The sequence below is a fragment of the Gossypium hirsutum genome, chromosome A10, assembly GCF_007990345.1.
Source record: "Gossypium hirsutum isolate 1008001.06 chromosome A10, Gossypium_hirsutum_v2.1, whole genome shotgun sequence".
Classification (NCBI taxonomy): Eukaryota; Viridiplantae; Streptophyta; class Magnoliopsida; order Malvales; family Malvaceae; genus Gossypium; species Gossypium hirsutum.
Genome location: NC_053433.1, coordinates 93,031,475 through 93,051,112, shown reverse-complemented (window position 1 = coordinate 93,051,112; position 19,638 = coordinate 93,031,475). Strand labels below are relative to the sequence as shown.

General features: G+C 33.2%; 1 protein-coding gene and 1 pseudogene across 2 annotated transcripts; both read right to left on the bottom strand.

Moving 5' to 3' along the window:
- Positions 1–1,213: 1,213 nt before the first annotated feature.
- On the bottom strand, positions 1,214–8,823 carry LOC107896663 (protein STICHEL). Of its 2 annotated transcripts, XM_016821883.2 has the most exons (7): positions 8,094–8,675; positions 6,046–7,984; positions 5,606–5,825; positions 3,849–4,409; positions 2,555–3,335; positions 1,716–1,797; positions 1,214–1,613 (listed from the first exon to the last, which is right to left on the bottom strand). In XM_016821883.2, exons 2-7 carry the CDS (start codon positions 7,711–7,713, stop codon positions 1,515–1,517), a joined length of 3,411 nt encoding a protein of 1,136 aa, XP_016677372.1. In that variant the 5' UTR covers positions 7,714–7,984; positions 8,094–8,675; the 3' UTR covers positions 1,214–1,514. The 2 variants fall into 2 exon arrangements, with proteins under 2 accessions (XP_016677372.1, XP_016677371.1); XM_016821882.2 differs by having other exon boundaries at positions 6,046–8,823.
- A 5,233-nt stretch (positions 8,824–14,056) lies between these two features.
- LOC107896665 (mitochondrial import receptor subunit TOM20-like) lies at positions 14,057–18,147 on the bottom strand (annotated as a pseudogene).
- Positions 18,148–19,638: the final 1,491 nt, after the last annotated feature.

The following is a 19,638-nucleotide window of genomic DNA, read 5'->3' as shown; positions in this document are numbered from 1 at the left end:
TCATAAAATTCGTAATTTTAATTTAAATTCTACTAAATTCAATAAATTTAGCTCTCAATATTTATAAAAAAATAAATCTTGAATTCTAAAAAATTTATAAATTTTGTGAATTTAACCCTTTTAAAGAAAAAATCAGCATTTAATAAAGTTTTTTTATATTTAATAATAAATTTAACCCTTTAATATTTATTTTAAATATAAAAATTTTCAAACTCCAGCTCCAGCAGCAGCCCCAGCAGCAGCCCCAGCAGCATCTCCGGCCCCTCACCACTAGCACTGCCCTCAGCTCCCCTTGCTAAAACTAGCAGTTCATCTCATCCTTCCCTCAAATGTCCTATTTCTGTTCTGCCATTTTTTTTTTCTTTTTATAGTGAAAAAAGTAGGTTGCAGATTTGAGCCTAATTATCACAAGCTTTCAAGTACCAAGTATTCATAACGCCATTCATTAGCAACAACCACGTCCCTGGAGGCGGCCATTCAAGCACCAGGAATTCATGCCCATGCCCCTGGAGTCGGCCATTTCTTTTGTTCCCATTTTTCTCTAACTTCAATTGTAACAGCAATGAACCCCAAAAATTTGTGGTAGATAGATTAAAATGGTGGTTTATTAAAATAAAAAATTTGTTTAATGTAATTACATTTTTATTGAAAAATTAATCTTATAAGCCCAAATTACTTTATTTTATGTAAGGTTCGGATTGAATAAAATGTCAATATACTTCAAGGTCGAGTTGAACTAAGTAAAGATAATTTTTAAAAGCCTATTATCTAGGTTCAACTCAAATTTGTCTGAACTCGGCCCATAAATATTGAGGGCTAAACTTATTAATTTTTTTAAAATTTGAACTAAGATACAAATTTTGTGAACATTAAAGCTAAATTTATTAAATTTTTTATTTAAGATCAAATTAATAGAATATGTAAATATTAAAGAGTTAAATTTATTATTAGACTAATAAAAAAACTTAATTTCAATTAGTTCTGGAATTTACTCTTAAAATAATTAATAACTATTATATAGTATTTCATTAAAAAAAATAAATTGACATAACATGTTTAAGTTACTTTTACAATTTTAAATACAAATTATTTATTTTTGTATCATAAAAATTAAAAATAATTAGGTAAGTAGTGAGTAATTGAGATGAATCCATCATAATTAAAGACCCTGGGGGACTGAATTCCGTATTTTACTCGTATTGGAAGTTGGAAATAAAAAACAAAAAACCAAAACCTGTTGGAAAAATTTAAAAGGTCGTTTTACAGCATGTCTCAATGGATATGTCTTTTCTGAAGCTTCTACACTTCCCCTCTAATCTCTTATTCACCCGTAAAAAATATGATCGAAGCTTAAAATAAAACAATTGCCAAATTCCAGCAGAAACTTTACATCAACTTTCCTATCATCAACCTCACATGGCTTGAAAGGAAAATTAAATACATAAATATTTTATATATTTATATCTAAAAGAAACAAATGACATCAAGAAACCCAATAGATTCAACATTCTAGATTACCTTCTACATTTGTTTTGTATTTTCTTTGATTTCCCACACTCGCCAAACAATGAAAATCGTCTAGTTCTGCACGATCGAACTGGTGTTCCCTTGACCTGTTACAAGAAACACGATCATGTCTTTTTTGCATAAGCTTGAAACAAATCCTGTGGCTTTTATATGTTGACAGAAACAAGGGAGGGGTAGCAACAGCCTACCTTCGCCCTTCTCCGGGGCTTCGAGTTATTCCAACAGAAAAGCCCACTGCATCCTCCGGTTCCTGACCCAGATTCATATCCACTAAAGAAAAACCATGAATGAGCAGCAAGTACACAACATGAAAACAAGTCGTAGCCTATTTCTTTTTAAGTAGAAAAGAAATTAAATAACCATCAAACCAGTGCTAAAACAGCGTTCCAATGAATGAAATATTTCGGTCAGTTGGAACAAACATAAAACAGATCCCTTATTCTTACTATTAGTTGCGGTATAGTAAAAGTGATTCACGTTAAATACAAAGTGAAAGACTTTTAACATTTTGTACATTATTATTGTCTTTTTTTTATATATATTTTCATAGTTAACTTTCACTACAGTTTAATAACTTTTTCACCTTTATTTATAATTAAGGACAATTTAGAAAAATGTGCTTTTAGGTAATCATAAATTTCGTCAACCAAACAACAAAATCTTATATCTCAGCCAAATGAGCCAAACAGGGTAATCTAACATAGCCAGTAATGTGCTAAGCAATCATACATTCCGGTAATCCTACTACTAGAGATAATCTTATATTTCATGAACCAAACACCCCTAATAGTGTTAGCTTCTAGTTCTAGTGAAAAGTAATAAATCGCTACAATACTAAATGGTTTCAGGAATGTTCCCCAGCATGAAGACTTTTTATGACATTTTTATGATAGTATCACTATTCAGTTATTGCACTGACAAAACTAACTAGATAAATATCTTTGAATCAACAATTAATATTTGAAGAAAGAATTGGTAAATGGCAAAAATAATAGGCAAAACCAGTAATGGTATCAGGCAGACTTACAGGTTTTCTTTGCTTAAAGTGCTATTGTGCAGCAAACTGGGAGACATGGGATAATGATCAGCCCTTCTACCTAGCTGGTCCTTCTGAATCTCTTGTCCATCATTTGTTTTCAAAATTTTAAGCTCCCTGTTTAGTTCCTCATCCCATTGCTGAGAGGAGAATGCTGCTGAATCCATTGATCCCAAATTACTTTGACGATAGACCTCTTGAGGCAGAACCTGATTCTTTTCAGGCTTCAACCGACTCAATGATCCAGGAGTGCCTTTCTCAGCAGCCTGTAACCAAGCAGTTTCTAACCTTTGCTCACGTATAATGGATTCAATTCTTTGCATTGGAATCTCTTGCCTACACTCCTTTGAGCTGTCAATGTCATCTTTGCCTTCAGCAAGTAATTCAGGTGTTCTCACAATAGATTGTGAAGAATAATTAGAACAATCTTGTACTCCTCTCAGTTTACCTTCCAAATCACTAAAACTTCCCTTGGATACCTTACGCGACTCCTGATGTAAGTCTAAACTAGAAATACCATCTAGTACATTCTTAGGAATGGCCTTTCTTTCACTTCCAATTCCGGCAGCAGTTTCAACCTGCTGCAGATTTTCCAGCATCTCAGCTGGATTTGCATGATTTAAAGAAATCCCAACATCAGCCAAGAGAATTATTTGAACTTCTACATTACGTCTCATCACTATTTCCATAGAGTTTGTAATACTGCTTAAAAACCTCTCAGCTCTCGACTTGATATCTCCATCCGCAAATGCTAGATATGCAATTAGAACACCTGCTAGCAGAAAAACTGAGTAAGAAATAAATAGAAAAATATAATGCTATCCTAAAACATAAAGTTCTCTATCAAACAGATGTTAGCATGTACATAATTATCTGGATAAAGAAATAAGAGATGGAAAGGAATAGGTAGAAGTACATATACAGATGGAATGTGCCAACTATTTTAGTTGGACTTTATATCCATTCAACCTTCAGATCTTGTTATAGGTGTAACAAACTTCAAAGACTAGAAAGTCAAGGATTTTTCCCTGAAGGAAACACACAAAACATACTACAGAGAAGGCATAACACATACTACAATGTATCTCTCCCTGTAAGAATTGCCATCCTTTTGTTGTTGTAATAACATTTATGCATCATAGACCTTTATGGTCTATCTCAGAAATATATTGCTCACAAGTGGACTACGGCAAGATTGATGTGAAGAATTTGATGTAATTTTATCAAGAAAATTTATATATCATTGAGAAATATGCAAAATAAAACAAAATAACTTAAAGTCTACCTTCATCTTCAGCAAGAGACAAAAGCTTCCCATGAGCAAGTAGCAGCTGTCTCAGTGTCTTTGAGTGGCACTTGTTAATACACTTTGCCCAGATATCATCTAATTTTTCAGAATTTCTGCAGGCAAGTATCATATTTCCATTTAGACTATTGTCACATGCAGCAGGTGTGGCACTACCATCCAAATATCGACCACGTGAAGTTTTGGAATTGGAACCATAACCATCAATCCTTGACACTAATTCTCCCTGACGAGTGGATTTTCCATTCACAGAATTCTGTAAGGATGCAGTAGTTGATTTCCAAGGCATACACTGAGTTCCAGACTTTGGCTTGTAAGCTTTAGCTTCCCTTGAAGTGCTTTGCAGGTCATCCTCAATTGTCTTGGCGCTCTGCCTCCGGCTGCTGCCTGACTGAGACAGATCCGGTGAAGGCAATGAACCAAGCTGTAGCAGAGTAGCTGTAAACCATGTTGAGCGTTCACTTGAAACCCTTAGTTGTTTCTCAGCTTCTGAAAGAAGCTTTAAAGCATCTTTTAACCTCTCCACTTCTGCTTCAGTCACTGCAGCAGACACCAAAGATCAACATGGATATATTTCAAAATAATAATAAGAATAGTGTAAGAATAGGATTAAATATGATAAGCACTGCAAAAAATTAGCCCTTAGAAAATGCAATAGGAGCCTCCTCTCTTTCACATCTTCAATGTCATTGAATATTACCTAAGGGAGTTTATATAGTTATAGGGAAAAAAGACAATAAAAAAAATACCACATGCATCTCCAATCTAAGGAGCAGCAAATACAAATTAAGCATATTTCCATAAAGCACATACCAATATATAGGTCATTTATTGCACTAGTGTATTCCATCCCAGATTGGATCCTACTCCATTTTATAGAGCAATGCAGGACAACTTAAAAATATTGCTTGGTTTAATGCATTAGTTAAATGATAATAACTAAGATAGCTAAAAGTGAAAAAGAACACTAAAACAACTGTTGTAACACGTTAACAAGAGATTTAATCAGTAGACAAAAACCTCAACTTGAAGCAAACAAATTCAAATGTTTCTATTTGACAGGACTAAGAACAAAATTGATTTTGATTGGCATGTAAGAATAAAAAAGTTGGGTATTTCTTATTTTGGTTATGAATAGAATAGTAAAGAGAAACTAAATCACGTAAGGCCTTCTTAAAGACATTTGAATAGAAATGGACTACTCCAAATACAAAGAAACCAAATGACATGAGGCATAGTTTCAAGTTTCGGAACTAAGAATTAGGTAAAAATAAGAACGACTCTAGAGCTACAAAAGATTTCTTGTCTTATAAAGGCATAGGTGTTTATTTTATTCTTCAATGGAGAAACCACATTCTAAGTGTTTACTGATATCAATATTCAAGCAAGCTAAAGGGCATGTAGATACTGTATAGAATTAAACTCCTATCCAGTTCAACTATTTAGGCTCATTTTGCTCCAAATAACTAAACTTCAACATGTTATATGTCCGTCAATTTTTTTTCAGAAAACCATGATATATCTTATTTGTGACGTGATTTTTTCTTGCTTCTTTTTCCTTTTTTCTTGCTTCCTAGTTATTTTGATCTTCACAATGATTTTTGGTATCGCCACTGCTGACTTAAGTACATCCAACTAATTATAACATAATTAGAATATGTAGGTGCCATTTTTCATATAAAAAAGCTTTCTCTGTTACCAAAGAAACAAAAACAAAGTAATTGGATGACACTCACAAGCTCGTCCACCAAAGAATGAATGACTGTAATTAGAATCAACAATATTGTAAGTTCCAGCAATGATATCCATAATAAGGCTGGCCAATTGGGACATCAAAACCATTGGATCAACCCCAGAGTCCATCAGCTCTCTAGCTCTTTTCACTGTTTCTGCCGTATCAGATGACATTGCTAATTCCAAAAGTTCCAATAACTTCTCATCTGAAACAACCCCTACCTGCAGGAAGAAAGTAATGCAAATAATTCAACCTGTTCATATGTAGAAAATTATTACAAACTCTGAACATTATAGTTCTCCTTATAAATGAGACTTGGCAAACATACTATATTCCAATATGTTATTCTACTAACCATAATTTTATAGCAATCATGAAATGACCAACTAAAACCTGAAAATGAAATAGCTGTGACAAGGAAGCATTTTCAAGCATACTCACAAGTTCATTTACAAGAGATGCAGTGATTCTTTTACCCAACAAACTTAGCTGGTCTAGCATTGTTTCTGCATCACGAAGTGAACCATCTGCATTCAATGCAATTAAATCTAATGCATCTGATTCAACCTCAAGATTCTCATCAGCAGACATCTTCCTCAACCTGGCCATGATATCACAATCTTTTATTTTGTTGAAGAGATACTTCTGACATCGTGATTGCACAGTACGTGGAACATTGTCAAGATCAGTTGTTATGAATATGAACACAAGACGTGGTGGAGGATCTTCAAGGAATTTTAGCAATGCCAGCCATATCTTAGAGGGCAACAAATGGCACTCATCAATAACAAAAACCTTATATCGAGATGAACTTGAAGCAAGCCCCGTTGACAGGCTTTTCAGAAGATACCTAACTCTATCAATTCCTCTTCTATTGGTGCTATCAAATTCCCAAAACTCCCTGCGTTTCCCAGAAGTGAACTCAGTGCATTCTGTACAACAGCCACAAGGCTTATCATCATCAGTAGTCTGACAATTCAAAGCAGCAGAAAAAATTCTGGCAGTTGATGTTTTTCCAGTCCCACGGGGACCTTGGAAAAGATAAAAGGGGGCAATCCTTCCCTTTGAAACAGCATTCATAAGTGATTGTACCACAATATTCTGCCCAATCAGTTCATCAAAGAACATTGGTTTGTATTTCTGACTTAAGCTCTTAATATTTTCTGGCGTACCCTCCTCCTCAGCTTCTCCAGTAAGAGCTACAATCTCTAGCCCATCTTGACTCCTACAGCTTGATGACCATCTCCTTCCATCCAATCTACTCAGGGCCTCTAAATCAAGCTCTCCAAAGTTTGTAGAGAGCTCATCATCACTGCACCTGGTTCCAATGGATGACCCGCCTCTTCCATCAGCACTATTGCTAAGCAATGGGAGAACACCTTGAGCGCTTCTCAAAGCAATTTTCCGCTTATTGGAAAGTGATAATGATCGTCTATGTCTATGGTACATGGATTGACTTCCGCAGAGAATGCTACTTCCTTTCCTTCTTAAAGTGTCAGAGAGAGAAGGAGAATAACAACTCCCACAAACCACTCTATGCTTTGGGGTCCTCTTTGTCCAATAACAAGGAATCCCACACCCTTGCCGACCTGGCAAATCCAAAGGGTCATCCACATCGTCATCTCCATCATTCAATGAAGTCGTGGTCGCATCCCATGAGCCAACAACGCTTGGGTTGTGGTTGAAATACTTGTTATAAGAACTAGTTGACAACGCAGGAGTGCTATAAGAATAAGAAGAATCTTCCTTTCTGTCAGCCTTCAACAACCTAGAGGATGGATGTGGCCAGTTCTTAGGCTTGAGCTTGAGAAGCAGTGGAGATGCCCCTGATATCTTGCGAAAATCCTCGGAATTACTATAATCTTCAGTGTCATCAGATTGATCAACAGAATCATCCCTTCCTAAACTTAAAGCCAATGCAGGATGAGCCTTGAGCAATTTTCTGGAGTAAACTGAATTTCTATTAACACCATTCTTTTTTTGTTCGTATCTAGAAAAAACATCAAAATTGGAACCATTTTTCTTACTATTCTTGTTGGCCCCCAACATTCTTTTGGCTGATGGTGTGACCAATGAGACGAGATTGGCATCTCTACACCTGAACAACATTGAAGCAGATCGACTCTCACCCAAACAGGTATCACTTTTAGAATCCCCACATTTCCTGGCATCGCTCAAGCTATTTTCATCCACGCTACCTTGAATCCAAGAAGAGGACTGATCCCCATCATCCCCATCATCAAAATCATCATCATCCTCCCCATCATCATCCACATTTACTGATGAAGATTTCTGACTCCTCCAATTATAAAGGAAAACCCTCTTATCTTTCTCATTGCCATTACTATTAGTAATACGACCATGACCATTGCTTTCAACTCTAAAAGGCAACAAAGATAAATCCAAATGAGCATTCCCATTTGACCTACTTAAACTTTCACTACCTAAATGATTTCTTGAAGCAGTACAAGTAGAAGTCGATCCTGTACCTGCCGCTACTGCTGCTGCTACAGATCTAGAGGAATTGATAGGGGATTTCCAAGAAGAAGTGGTCCCAGGATCTCGCAAAACTCGAGCAGCTTTCCGGATTTGAGTCAGCTCCTTCTTCAAGTGCAGCCTACTTGGATCAGGCATTCTCAAATCTGACATTTTCTTTCTTCTTCTTCCGGCCTCAAATCAGCTAAACAAGAATCAACCCACTAAAAAAAAAACTTTTAAACACTCTACATTTCTATCTCATTCTTCGCATCCATAAATTCAGATGGAAAGAAACAAAAAGCCATAAATTGTTTTGAAAGATAGTATTATTAGAAAGGCAAAGGAAAGGTAAGGAAGGGTTTGAATGCGAGCAGATCTGACAGGTGTTGTTACGGACAGAGTCTTGTAATGAGTTGATCTAGTGTGGGTCTCAGATTCTAATGTATGAAAGGAAACTGGATTTCTTTTTTATTTACAAATCCTAATCACTTTCTAGGGTTTTTTGTCGCCTTTTAGTTGGCGCCCCAAATGAAATCTTTTAAACTTTTTGCTCTGTTTTTTCTTTTTCCTTGTGAAATGAGTAAAATAAGTCTAATTCTGCTTCCATTCTTTCAAACTCCTTTATAAATTACTCAGTCCCACAAAATAAGCAAATAAAAATATTATTTTTCTGAATTTGGAGTTACACAATTCTTCAACTCTATTTTTATTGGTTTGTCAGCCAGTTTTTCTATTTTAAATGTGTGTTTAAGAAAACAAAGTTTGATGGTTTTATAATTAGATTTCATTCTTGAAATTTTAAAGGGTAAAGAGTATAGGGACTGAAAGCAAAATTAAACCAGCTAAAAAAATTTAAGCGGAAATTGGGAAATGTGAAAGTCGGAAACTCCCTCCAACCGCGGAGAGCACGGGATACAACTTCTATTCTGCTGTCACCTTGTCCCTCTTTCGCCTCAGAATTTCTTTTCCGCAGGTCACGTTATTTTTACACTTTTGATTAAAGTATGTATTATAAATAGCAAAAAAAATTAAAAATTACTTAAATGAATATATTTATTAAAATTTTATAAAAATGAAAAGAACTTTTGATTGAAATCTAAAGTTAGAGTGTTGTGGAAGAAAATTCTATCAGCAGTCGAGCACCAGATGAGCATATTCTGTTATTTTTAGTTATTCTATCCGTTGTAAAATATTGCGTTTTAGGTCTTTTATTTTTATGAATACGGAGCATTTTGTTGGGGACGAGTTGTTCACAAAACGACTCGTTTTGATGTTAGCAATTGTTTAAGTAATACGATGCGGTTTTAGACACCTAGACTAATAGATGCCACATTGTTTTAAAATCGTTATTCCACACATTTAAGGCACTAATCAGGTAGTAAAATGGTTGTTAAGGATTTTCTACAAATTTTATGTTCTTTTCGTTACAAAGGTATCAAAGCTACTCAGTCCTCATGGCCAACAAAGGCTTCACCACCAGGCTTCAGAAAGATATGGGATTGTTGCAGCCGGAGCTATCTCAATTGCAGTTGGAGGTACCAAAATCGACTCACGCTTGAAAGGCTTCCATGAAAATGTCAAAAGTAAGATTCGTTCAGAACTTCATTCACTCTTTAAGTAGTATTTGGGATAGTAATCATCTGCTAGTGTGTGGAAGTTGGGTTAGACAAGGGAAAAGGTATCTTAGGGGGCCCTCCCTCAGGGTTTCCATCAAAAGAGCATCTAGTTATGTCTCTTATGCCAGATTTAGGACATATGAATACATCTCCTCAATCAGCATGCATCGAACCAGCAGACAAACCCTTTAGGTTGGATTGTCCACATTTTGATAGGGTAGATTTTAGGTGTTGGTGGGCCAAGCTTGAGTAAGTTTTTGAAGCTGAGTGTGTGGGAGACCTAGCTAAGGTTAGAATGGTGATTTTTAATTTGGATGGGAAAGCCTTGGATTGGCACCATTTCTTTGTGTAGAGGTAAGGAGGTTTGTATCAACTAACTTGGGAGACTTATGCTCGAGGGTTGCAAGAAAGGTTTGGGTCTAACACCTTCCTGAATCCAATGTTTGTTTGAGTTGGTTTCCCCCAAACAGCAAGGATCTGTGGATCTTCTCCATGACAGCTTTGTAAGGTTACTAAATCAGTTACATCTGCCAGAGATTTATGCCTTGAGTATCTTTATAAGTGACTTGAAGCCCGAGATTGGTCAGTACTTAAGGTTATTTAAACCTTAGACCTTGGTTGAGGGGTATTTTCTAGCTAGACAAGTAGGAGGCATCTTGACAGGTTTATCGAGGAAAAGTTTTGCTATAGGTATTGGTATAGGACAACTTAAGCTACTACTTCCTAATACCAAAGTGCATTAGTATTCTAATGGATCAACAAGAGTTGGAGGACAGTCTACTCACCCTGTGGGGCAAAGAACTCTCGTCAAATCTCCATCCGAAGCTGAAATGCATAAGAGGAGAAAAAAATGACTGTTTCTGGTATGCTTCCAAGTACACACTACGCCATAAATATGCCAAGTCACAGTTGTTCCAACTATTAATAGAGACTCCACAAGATTGTGAATGTGATGTCAAGAGCCCAACTTCTGAAGAATTCTAGTATTGCAAAGAACAGTTGGAGCCATGAGACCAAGAAACAAAACCTACTACTCCAAATTTGTCCTTACGTACTCTTTAAGGGTCTCAAGAGCACAATATAATGGGGTTCTCATTGGCCAAGTTCAAGTGATTGTTTTGGTAGACTCTAGAAGTACACACAAGTTCCTAGACTCCAAGATGGCTAAGAGATTGAATAATCCAGTAAAACAATTTACTCCACTGACACTTATGGTAGTTAATGGAGTTAGACTCTCTACCTAGGGACTTTGTCGATATGTACAATGGGAAGCACAGGGCTCTAGTTTCAGTACTGATTTCCTGATACTTCCAGTGAAGGGATGTGACCTTGTGTTAGGTATCCAGTGGCTCTTGTCCCTAGGTTTCATCATTTGGAATTTTTCTTCTTTGAGGATGCAATTTGATTACTATGGTCAAACTCATATTCTTCAAGGAATTTTTCTTGGAAGTTTGCAGTTGTTATTAGGGGGTTAGTTGTCCAAGTGTTTCAGTTTGGCAGGTCTTGGTCCATGTCCCATGTTGCTTGCTTCATGCCAACAAACATCCTTGTCCTTGTTTCATTCTCATTTAACACCAGAGTTACAAACACTCATTGTCGAGTTTGACGATGCGTTTCAGACACCTTTAACCTTTTGTTCGGTTACAAGACCATAGAATTCCCTTGATTGTTGAAATTCAAGTGGTGAAGGTGAGACCCTACAAGTATCCAGCAATTCAGAAGGCTGAGATAGAAAAACTTGTCCAAGAAATACTACAGGTTAGAGTGATCAAGGATAGTAACAGTCCATTTACTTCACCTATTGTGATGGTGAAAAAGAAGGGTGGTAGTTGGAGGTTGTTCATTGATTATAGACAACTCAACCAACTAACCATCAAAGACAGGTTCCTATACCTATTATTGAGGAACTACTTGATAAGTTGGGTTAAGCTTCATTCTTATCCAAATTAGATCTGAGATCAGGCTATCGCCAGATCAGAATGAGCGAAAAAGACATATAAAAGACTATTTTTAAGACCCATGAAGGGCACTACGAGTTTACAGTGATGTCATTTAGCTTAACCAATACACCCTCAAACTTTTAGTCATTAATGAATTATATTTTTAAGAAGTTGTTAAGAATATCAGTCCTAGTTTTTTTGATGATATACTAGTGTACTCTAGGGATTTGTCAGAACACCTCAGACACCTAAGAGAAGCTTTGTATGCAAAGAAAAGTAAATGCAATTTTGGCACCACACAAATTGAATATTTGGGGCATCTTATTGTTGTAGGAACAATTAGTTTGATGTATTATTAGTCCAGTCATCCGTATCGATGCTCAAGACAAAATATCTCCACAATTAGACTAGATAGACAATATATTAGGGTGGGTTTAGAAGGGAGATGCATTTATTTGCAATTAGTGTAAAAACAGCGGTGGCTGTAAAATCAGATATTGTAGCAATACTGTAATGTGAGACAAAAATTAAGCTAAACACACCCCACCGCCCATCCAAACCCATTAGTCTTTCAATCGTTTTGCACATTTCTGATTAGACGAAGGACATGCTTAGGTTCATCTACTAATACAAGATGTCTTTCTATATTACAATCCAACCACATAATACTGATTAGTGTTAGTTAAACATTAGATAACCAATGAGCCAATATTTGCTTCCATTTTACTTAGCGTGCAAAAACCATTGAGGACAATACATAAAAGGTATTAATGTAATTTGTGGATAATTTTATTAAACCAATATTCATAGTTCCGATCTCTTATACTTACCATACACATATCATTTTCTCAATATCATTTTAAATATTTAATCAACAAGAATACATAATTTCACATATTACTCATCATAATGCCATAGTGTTTAACATCATAATTTCATAGTAAGGTCCATATGTAAATACCTGGAAAATTTTCAAATGTACCAAAGCTCACCAAAACATAGTCAAACATATTTAAAGTATCATTTATCACTAAAAAATCAATAGACTTATTTGCTCAATTATATTCATGAAAGGGTGGGAATTTATGACAAACATTACTTTATTCATTTCATTATACTTTCATAGTCTCAATCATATCTTATACATCTACCTATCTGTCTTAACAATAAGTGTTATCATAATCAATTAAATTTATCATGATACAATTTAATTCATTTTTATATTACAAATATATTAAGTCCATTTATACTTGATCACCAATTAATCATCCATGTCCGTTGTTCAATAATGAACATTTAGTTATTATTTATTTTTATTTTTATTAAAAATCATTACATGTAAATAACACACCCATCATTAGTAAACTATCATCATTTTAAACATTATATTTTGATTCTTCCATGTTTGCACTCATTGAGGCATATCTATCAATTTCAAACTATCATTTATCACTAACATTATTATAAGATTAACTACTTAGTAGATATATGTAAAGAAGGCAAATTGCGCTAGCACAAATCGATTTCGCTATTCGTCGTCCGTTTTGTCTTTGTCTCTCAATGTTTCAACCTTGTCGTTAGCTACATACGTTAATTCATTTTCAAGATAATATTAGTTCATATTCAATAAAAGCATAACCAACAATCAAGCATAATTGTACACCTTACAATTAAGTCCTTTTTAACATTAATGTTTGACATGCGCGTATGTCGTTATTTGCTCCATCAAACCAAAATCTAACTTCGTATTTATTCACTAAGGACCTCAATCTATTAATCCATATCATTTATTTCCAGAAATTTTCATTCCTTACAATTTGCTTCCTATTAACGCATAATTAATTATAAACTTTAAACTTAAATCAAGCTTAATTCAATAACTCCCACCATATTTCGAACATGTTCTTCACATATCTAAGCTTATTCAACCAAACATATGATGATTTCAAGTTCAAACTCTTAAGTGTTCTTTATCATGCACTATAGGAAAACAGGCCTTTAGCGGCGTTTTTACAAGTGCCACAAAAAACGCCGCTAAAGTTTACAGCATTTATTTAAAAAAACGTCGTTAAAGGTCCTAACCTTTAGAGACGCTTTTACCACAAACGCCGCTAAAGGTCATGAAATTTTAAAAAATATATATTATAAAATATTATAAAAGTAATGAAAAATTAAAATTCATTATCAAAATATTGAGAAGAATAATATCCATGATATAAATATAAAAATTTTCTATTAAAATTCATTATCAAATTAAATTTTCTATGAAAAATTTAACTTTAAAAATAAATATAAAAATTGATGAATTCAAATTTAGAATTTAAAATAATAAATTAATAACACAATTAAAATCCAAAAGTTAGAACTCGAGTTATTAAATATTAAAATAAAAATAAAAATATAGAATCAAAACTAAAATAAATAATAAAAATTAGATTAAATATAAAGATATAAATAAAATACAGCAAGTCTTTTACTAACAGCAAGTCCTTTACTAACAGCAAGTCCAAATACAGCATCTTGTTTGCGAACCTAAACAACACTGAAAATGCAAAGGTCTTTTATAAAAGACAAATTGCTAAGTTTTGAACTAGGAATTCTAATACCTCGAAGGACAATGCAAAGTTTACAGCTTCATAAACTACACTCTCATCAGGACAAGATGTCAATGAACCTACAAACAGAGGGGAAAAAATATTATAGATTTGAATAGTCTGAAAGTGTCTAAAGGATTTTTGTAAACTACTCTAGTCTGTTAATACAGAAGTAGTTGAAAAGGCTGTGCATAATATGTACCTACAACATACAAAATAATGTAACGTGAAACCTAAATCCGTTAACTACAAAATTGCAGGAAAAGAGATCTCTTTTCCAGCAACTAAACACTTCAATTTGCAGCGATAAAACATCTCAATTTCCAGCAACTAAACACTTCAATTTGTAGTACTTAAAACACTTTAATTTACAACATTTAAGCACTTCAATTTACAGCATTTAAACACTTCAATTTGCAGCACTTTAACATCTCAATTAACAACATTTATACAACTCAATTACAGCGATAAAGCATCTCAATTTCCAGACACTTCAATTTACAACATTTAAGCACTTCAACTTACAGCATTTAAACACTTCAATTTGCAGCACTTAAAAAACAGTAGCCATCAATTAAATAAGAGGAATTTTAAACATTTAATAGTCATTTCCATCATAATCGACAGCAAATTATCCACCATTTAATTAGCTTAGTTTCAGCATTAATTCGGTAATGAGCAACAATATACAGCAGCATTCAATCCACCATACAAAGATATTTCAAACATCAATTTACTCACTTTCGGACCTCATTAACAGCAGCAATTTAACTGATTTCTTTCATACAGTTCTTCCAACCCGAAACAGCAAGATTAAACCACCAATGATTGATCTTACCTAAACCTGATAAACCATGTTATTAGGATGTTGAAATTTGAAAACGAAGATCATTGCTAGTGCTAATTAATAAAAACAACAAAACATCTAAACGTTGCAAGACAATAAGTCAAGAAAAATAGGGCATGCTTTCAATACTTAAAGGCTAGCTCAAAATGTTCCTAAGTTGCCAAAAGGACTACTAGAGCACTGAAATTTAGTAGGGACTAGAGACAGCTAGAGTTCCTTTCTTTCTACCTTTTTCATTTCATTTTGTCCTCCATATAAATTAATTAGAGCTATAATTTCTCTTGCAAAAATAAAAAAAAATACCAGCTGCTATCATGAACATTTAAATACTTGTGCACATAACGAGATGATTTATTTCAAGGAACAATTAGTATAAAAAATTAAGGAGTTGTTTCAAAGAACAAAATAATAAATATAGAGCATGTTCTGGGTAAAAAATTAACTTTGGAACAAATTATAACACAAAACTAACAACAGTTTTAAGCTCAAACTTATACATTTATTCAATTATATAATTAAAACAACAATCTTATATAAAAATAATAATATAATATTTAATAAATATTCATAAAAAATGAATAAAATATGTAATTACAAATGAAATTAAATGAAATAAGCCGACACTTGGAAGTGTAGAACATAGAGATATAAATATAAATCTCAAGGATTTCAAACCTCATAAATAGGCTCTAATTGGTTCCTTGGAGTTCTTTTAACAGTTTCACATTGTTGTTTTGCTCCATGTGCTTTTAACACTTTCTCATTGTCATTGTTTCACGTTCGGCTGAAATAGAAAGAAAAAAAGGACAGGTAGGTAGATACAACAACACATATCTACAGTGTTAGGATGCATAAAGAAAAGAATAGATGGCAGTAAGTGACAAAGAAAGGCATAAATCATTGAGTATGAAATAGAAAGTAAAGAAGGGGCAGCTTAATTTCATGCCTCGTAATCAGTTAAAAATAGAAGCTTAGTGTGAATGTAAGGATTAGGTCTGATTACATTAAATTACTTGGTGGCCAACAGCTTTGCAGTATTCAATACATTTCAGTTCTTTCTTTGGTTTGAATTTTCCAACTTAGCTCAAACAACACTAGAGAAAAAAAGCCGACAAAACAACGCGTATTATTATTATTCCTACTGATTGTAGAAAAGTCTACAACAAAACCAAAATAATAGACAAAGAACATGCTTCTCCTCTGCCCCCCTCCCCTGCTGCTTTTTCCTCTTCTTTCTGATATTTTCTTTGCCAAATAGTTCATGCTTGTGGACCTGCACACTCGTCAACCTAACCCAATGGTGATATCTTCTTCATAATTCTTCATAATCTCAACCTTATCTAAACTAAACTTAAAAAATTAAGGAGTTGTTTCAAGGAACAAAATAATAAATACAGAGCATGTTCTGGGTAAAAAATTAACTTTGGAATAAATTATAACACAAAACTAACAACAGTTTTAAGCTCAAACTTATACATTTATTCAATTATATAATTAAAACAACAATCTTATATAAAAATAATAATATAATATTTAATAAATATTCATAAAAATGAATAAAATATGTAATTACATATTAAATTAAACGAAATAAGCCGACACTTGGAAGTGTAGAACATAGAGATATAAATATAAATCTCAAGGATTTCAAACCTCAAAAACAAGCTCTAATTGGTTTCTTGGAGTTCTTTTAACAAGCGATATTAGAATATCCATATGCTTTCAAGTAGAAAAATTTATTCAAGGGGGTTACTGTTTATGAATGGAATGCTTGTTAAGTGCCATCTATTAAAGACTACTTACAGTTTTCTCAAGTCCTTTGCGAACTAGTGGATCACATTGAATAACACCATATCTTCTACGGCCTTTGCTGGTAAAGGATAAACACAAAAAAATAAGAATTCTATTGTGAGTTATAAGTTATGAGTTATGAGTTAAGGCATAAATAATGAAATATAAGCATTATTTAAAGAATAAATCATACCAAGTATGGAGAGAGACCTACTTTAGCAGATGTTTCCAAAGATTTCAGGTAAATTTCATTGCTGGGATCCTACAAATACAAAGCTACCAAGTTAAAAAAAGAGCATTCAAGCATTGAATCTATAGATCCATCCATAAATGCAGTAATTGATACTTTAGCCAAACAAAACTAAAGAAAAACCTCATCAACTGCTTGCTGGAAATATTGAGCTGCCTTTTCGAAGTAAGGCCTGGCCTCATCTTCCTTGTTAGTCAAAAATGCAAAAGAAGTCTGAGCATTTCCCAAAGACCATAAAGCATCATGCTTCTTAGGGTTAATCGACAAAGCCTCCTCTAGCTTCGAAATAGCATCTATTCACAATTAATTTTTAGTAACCAAGAAAATTAATATTTGAATTACTAATGAACGAAATTAAATTTATTATGTGCATATATATTATGAGAACCTTGAATCATATTCTGTGAATCTGGAACGCTTTGAAACTAAGACAACTCAAGTAAAGCTGCAGCCCATCTTGTTAAGTTCTGCAAACAATAAATACAAATTAGCCAAAAATCAATTTTAATTGAAAAAAAAAAGATGAAGAAGAAGAAGAAGAAGAGAAAAACGGATCAACAGAAGGAGGAAGCCAACGTCGGCATCTAGAGGATTGGAAGCATAAATAGCTTCGGAAATTTTACGAGCTTGCTCGAAAAAGTGTAGCCTATCGAGCTCACTCGAAGATTCCATGGCTGCTCATTCTAACTTCTTCTTCTTCTTCTTTTATCGGGTTCAATATTTCTTATATAAATAGCTTGAAGATAAAAAAAAAGATAAAATAAAACGAGAGAGAGTCCGGTGAAGGGAGTAAAAAAGAAGCAAATACAGAAGAACGAGCAACAAAGATAATCTCACTCTCCATTTGCTTTGCTTCTAGCTTTATTGTTCAATTCAAGAGTTACTGATGTTGATGAGGGTAGTTGAGAATAAGATGAGCTTAAAGTAGCAAAAGCAACAGAGAGAAAGGGTGTTTTGAGGATACTGATTTTAGGGGAAATTTTTGGGGTTTCAGGGGGAATTTGGGGATAAAAATGCATCATTTTTTTTAAGTAAAATGATTTTTGCGGCGTTTTTTATAAAAACACCACTAATCTCCATTTTATATTTTATTTTTATTTTTGTATTTCATTTTTTTGTTATCAATATTTTTATTTATTTATTATTTTTAATCTAATATTTAAATATATCAAATGGTTTAGATTAAATATTTTTGAAAATAAAAGTATTAATTAGTTGTATAAAATTTCATCATTTAACAAAACTCAAGTAAACTTTAAATCATAAACCATTTAATATATATGAAGTTTATCTATTATCTCTTAAATAATTTAAACTATAATCATAATTTTAAGATATTAAAATTCATATTATCGCTTTTACAATTATATAAGAAATCATTTAATATATAAATTAAAAAATACTAATTAATCTAAACCCTAAACCCCTAATCTCTCATCCCTAAACCCTAAAATCCTAAAATATAAACCATTAATCGTAAACCCCTAACTCCTAAAACTTAAACCCCAATTCGAAAACCATAATCCATAAACCTTAAAATAGTAACTCATAAACTTTAAACCCTTAACGATATACCTTAACTCGTAAACCCTAAACTATAATAATAATTAATTCAATATTTTAAAATTAATCTTATCTCTTTTACAATTATATAAGAAAATATTTATCATATAAATTAATAAACACTAATTAATTTAAACCTTAAACTTCTAATCCCTAATTCTTATACCCTAAATCCTAAAACATAAACACTTAACCCTAGACCCCTAACCCTTAACCCCTAACCTCTAACCCCTAAACCTTAATCCCCAACCCTTAAACCATAATCCCTAAACCCATAATCCATAAACCTTAAAATAGTAACTCATAAACCTTAAACCCTTAACCATATGCCCTAAATCGTAAACCCTAAAGTAGAATGATAATTAATTCAATATTTTAAAATTAATACTATCTATTTTACAATTATATAAGAAAATATTTAACATATAAATTAAAAAACAATCCGCCATATACCAAAAATCTTTAAAATTATTTTAAATAATAGTATTTTCATTTTTTTCATTTTTAACAAATATTTTTCTATGTTTTTACTTTCAAATTTTTTCTACGTGTCATTATTTTTTTTGAAGAATTTAAATATTCAATTAAAAATAATTTGTATTTTAATACAAATAAACCAGTTAAATTATAAATAGACAGATGAAACGTTTTTTTAAAAAAGCGCCGCTAAAGCCACTAAAAGCTCGGCGTTGTGCAAAATTTTTAGCGGCATTTTCTCAAAGCGCTGCTAAAGATCGAGCGTTAGCGGTGTTTGTTAAAAAGCGCCGCTAAAGATAGAGCATTAGCGCCATTTTTTAAAAAGTGCCGCTAATGTCACTGAAGCTTAGTTAAAACGACGGCGTTAAGCATAAGTTTTGCGGCATTTTTTTAAAAAGCGCCGCTAATGCTCAATCTATAGTGGCATTTTTTGTTCAAACGCCGCTAAAAGTCAGTTTTGCTATAGTGATGGCATCAT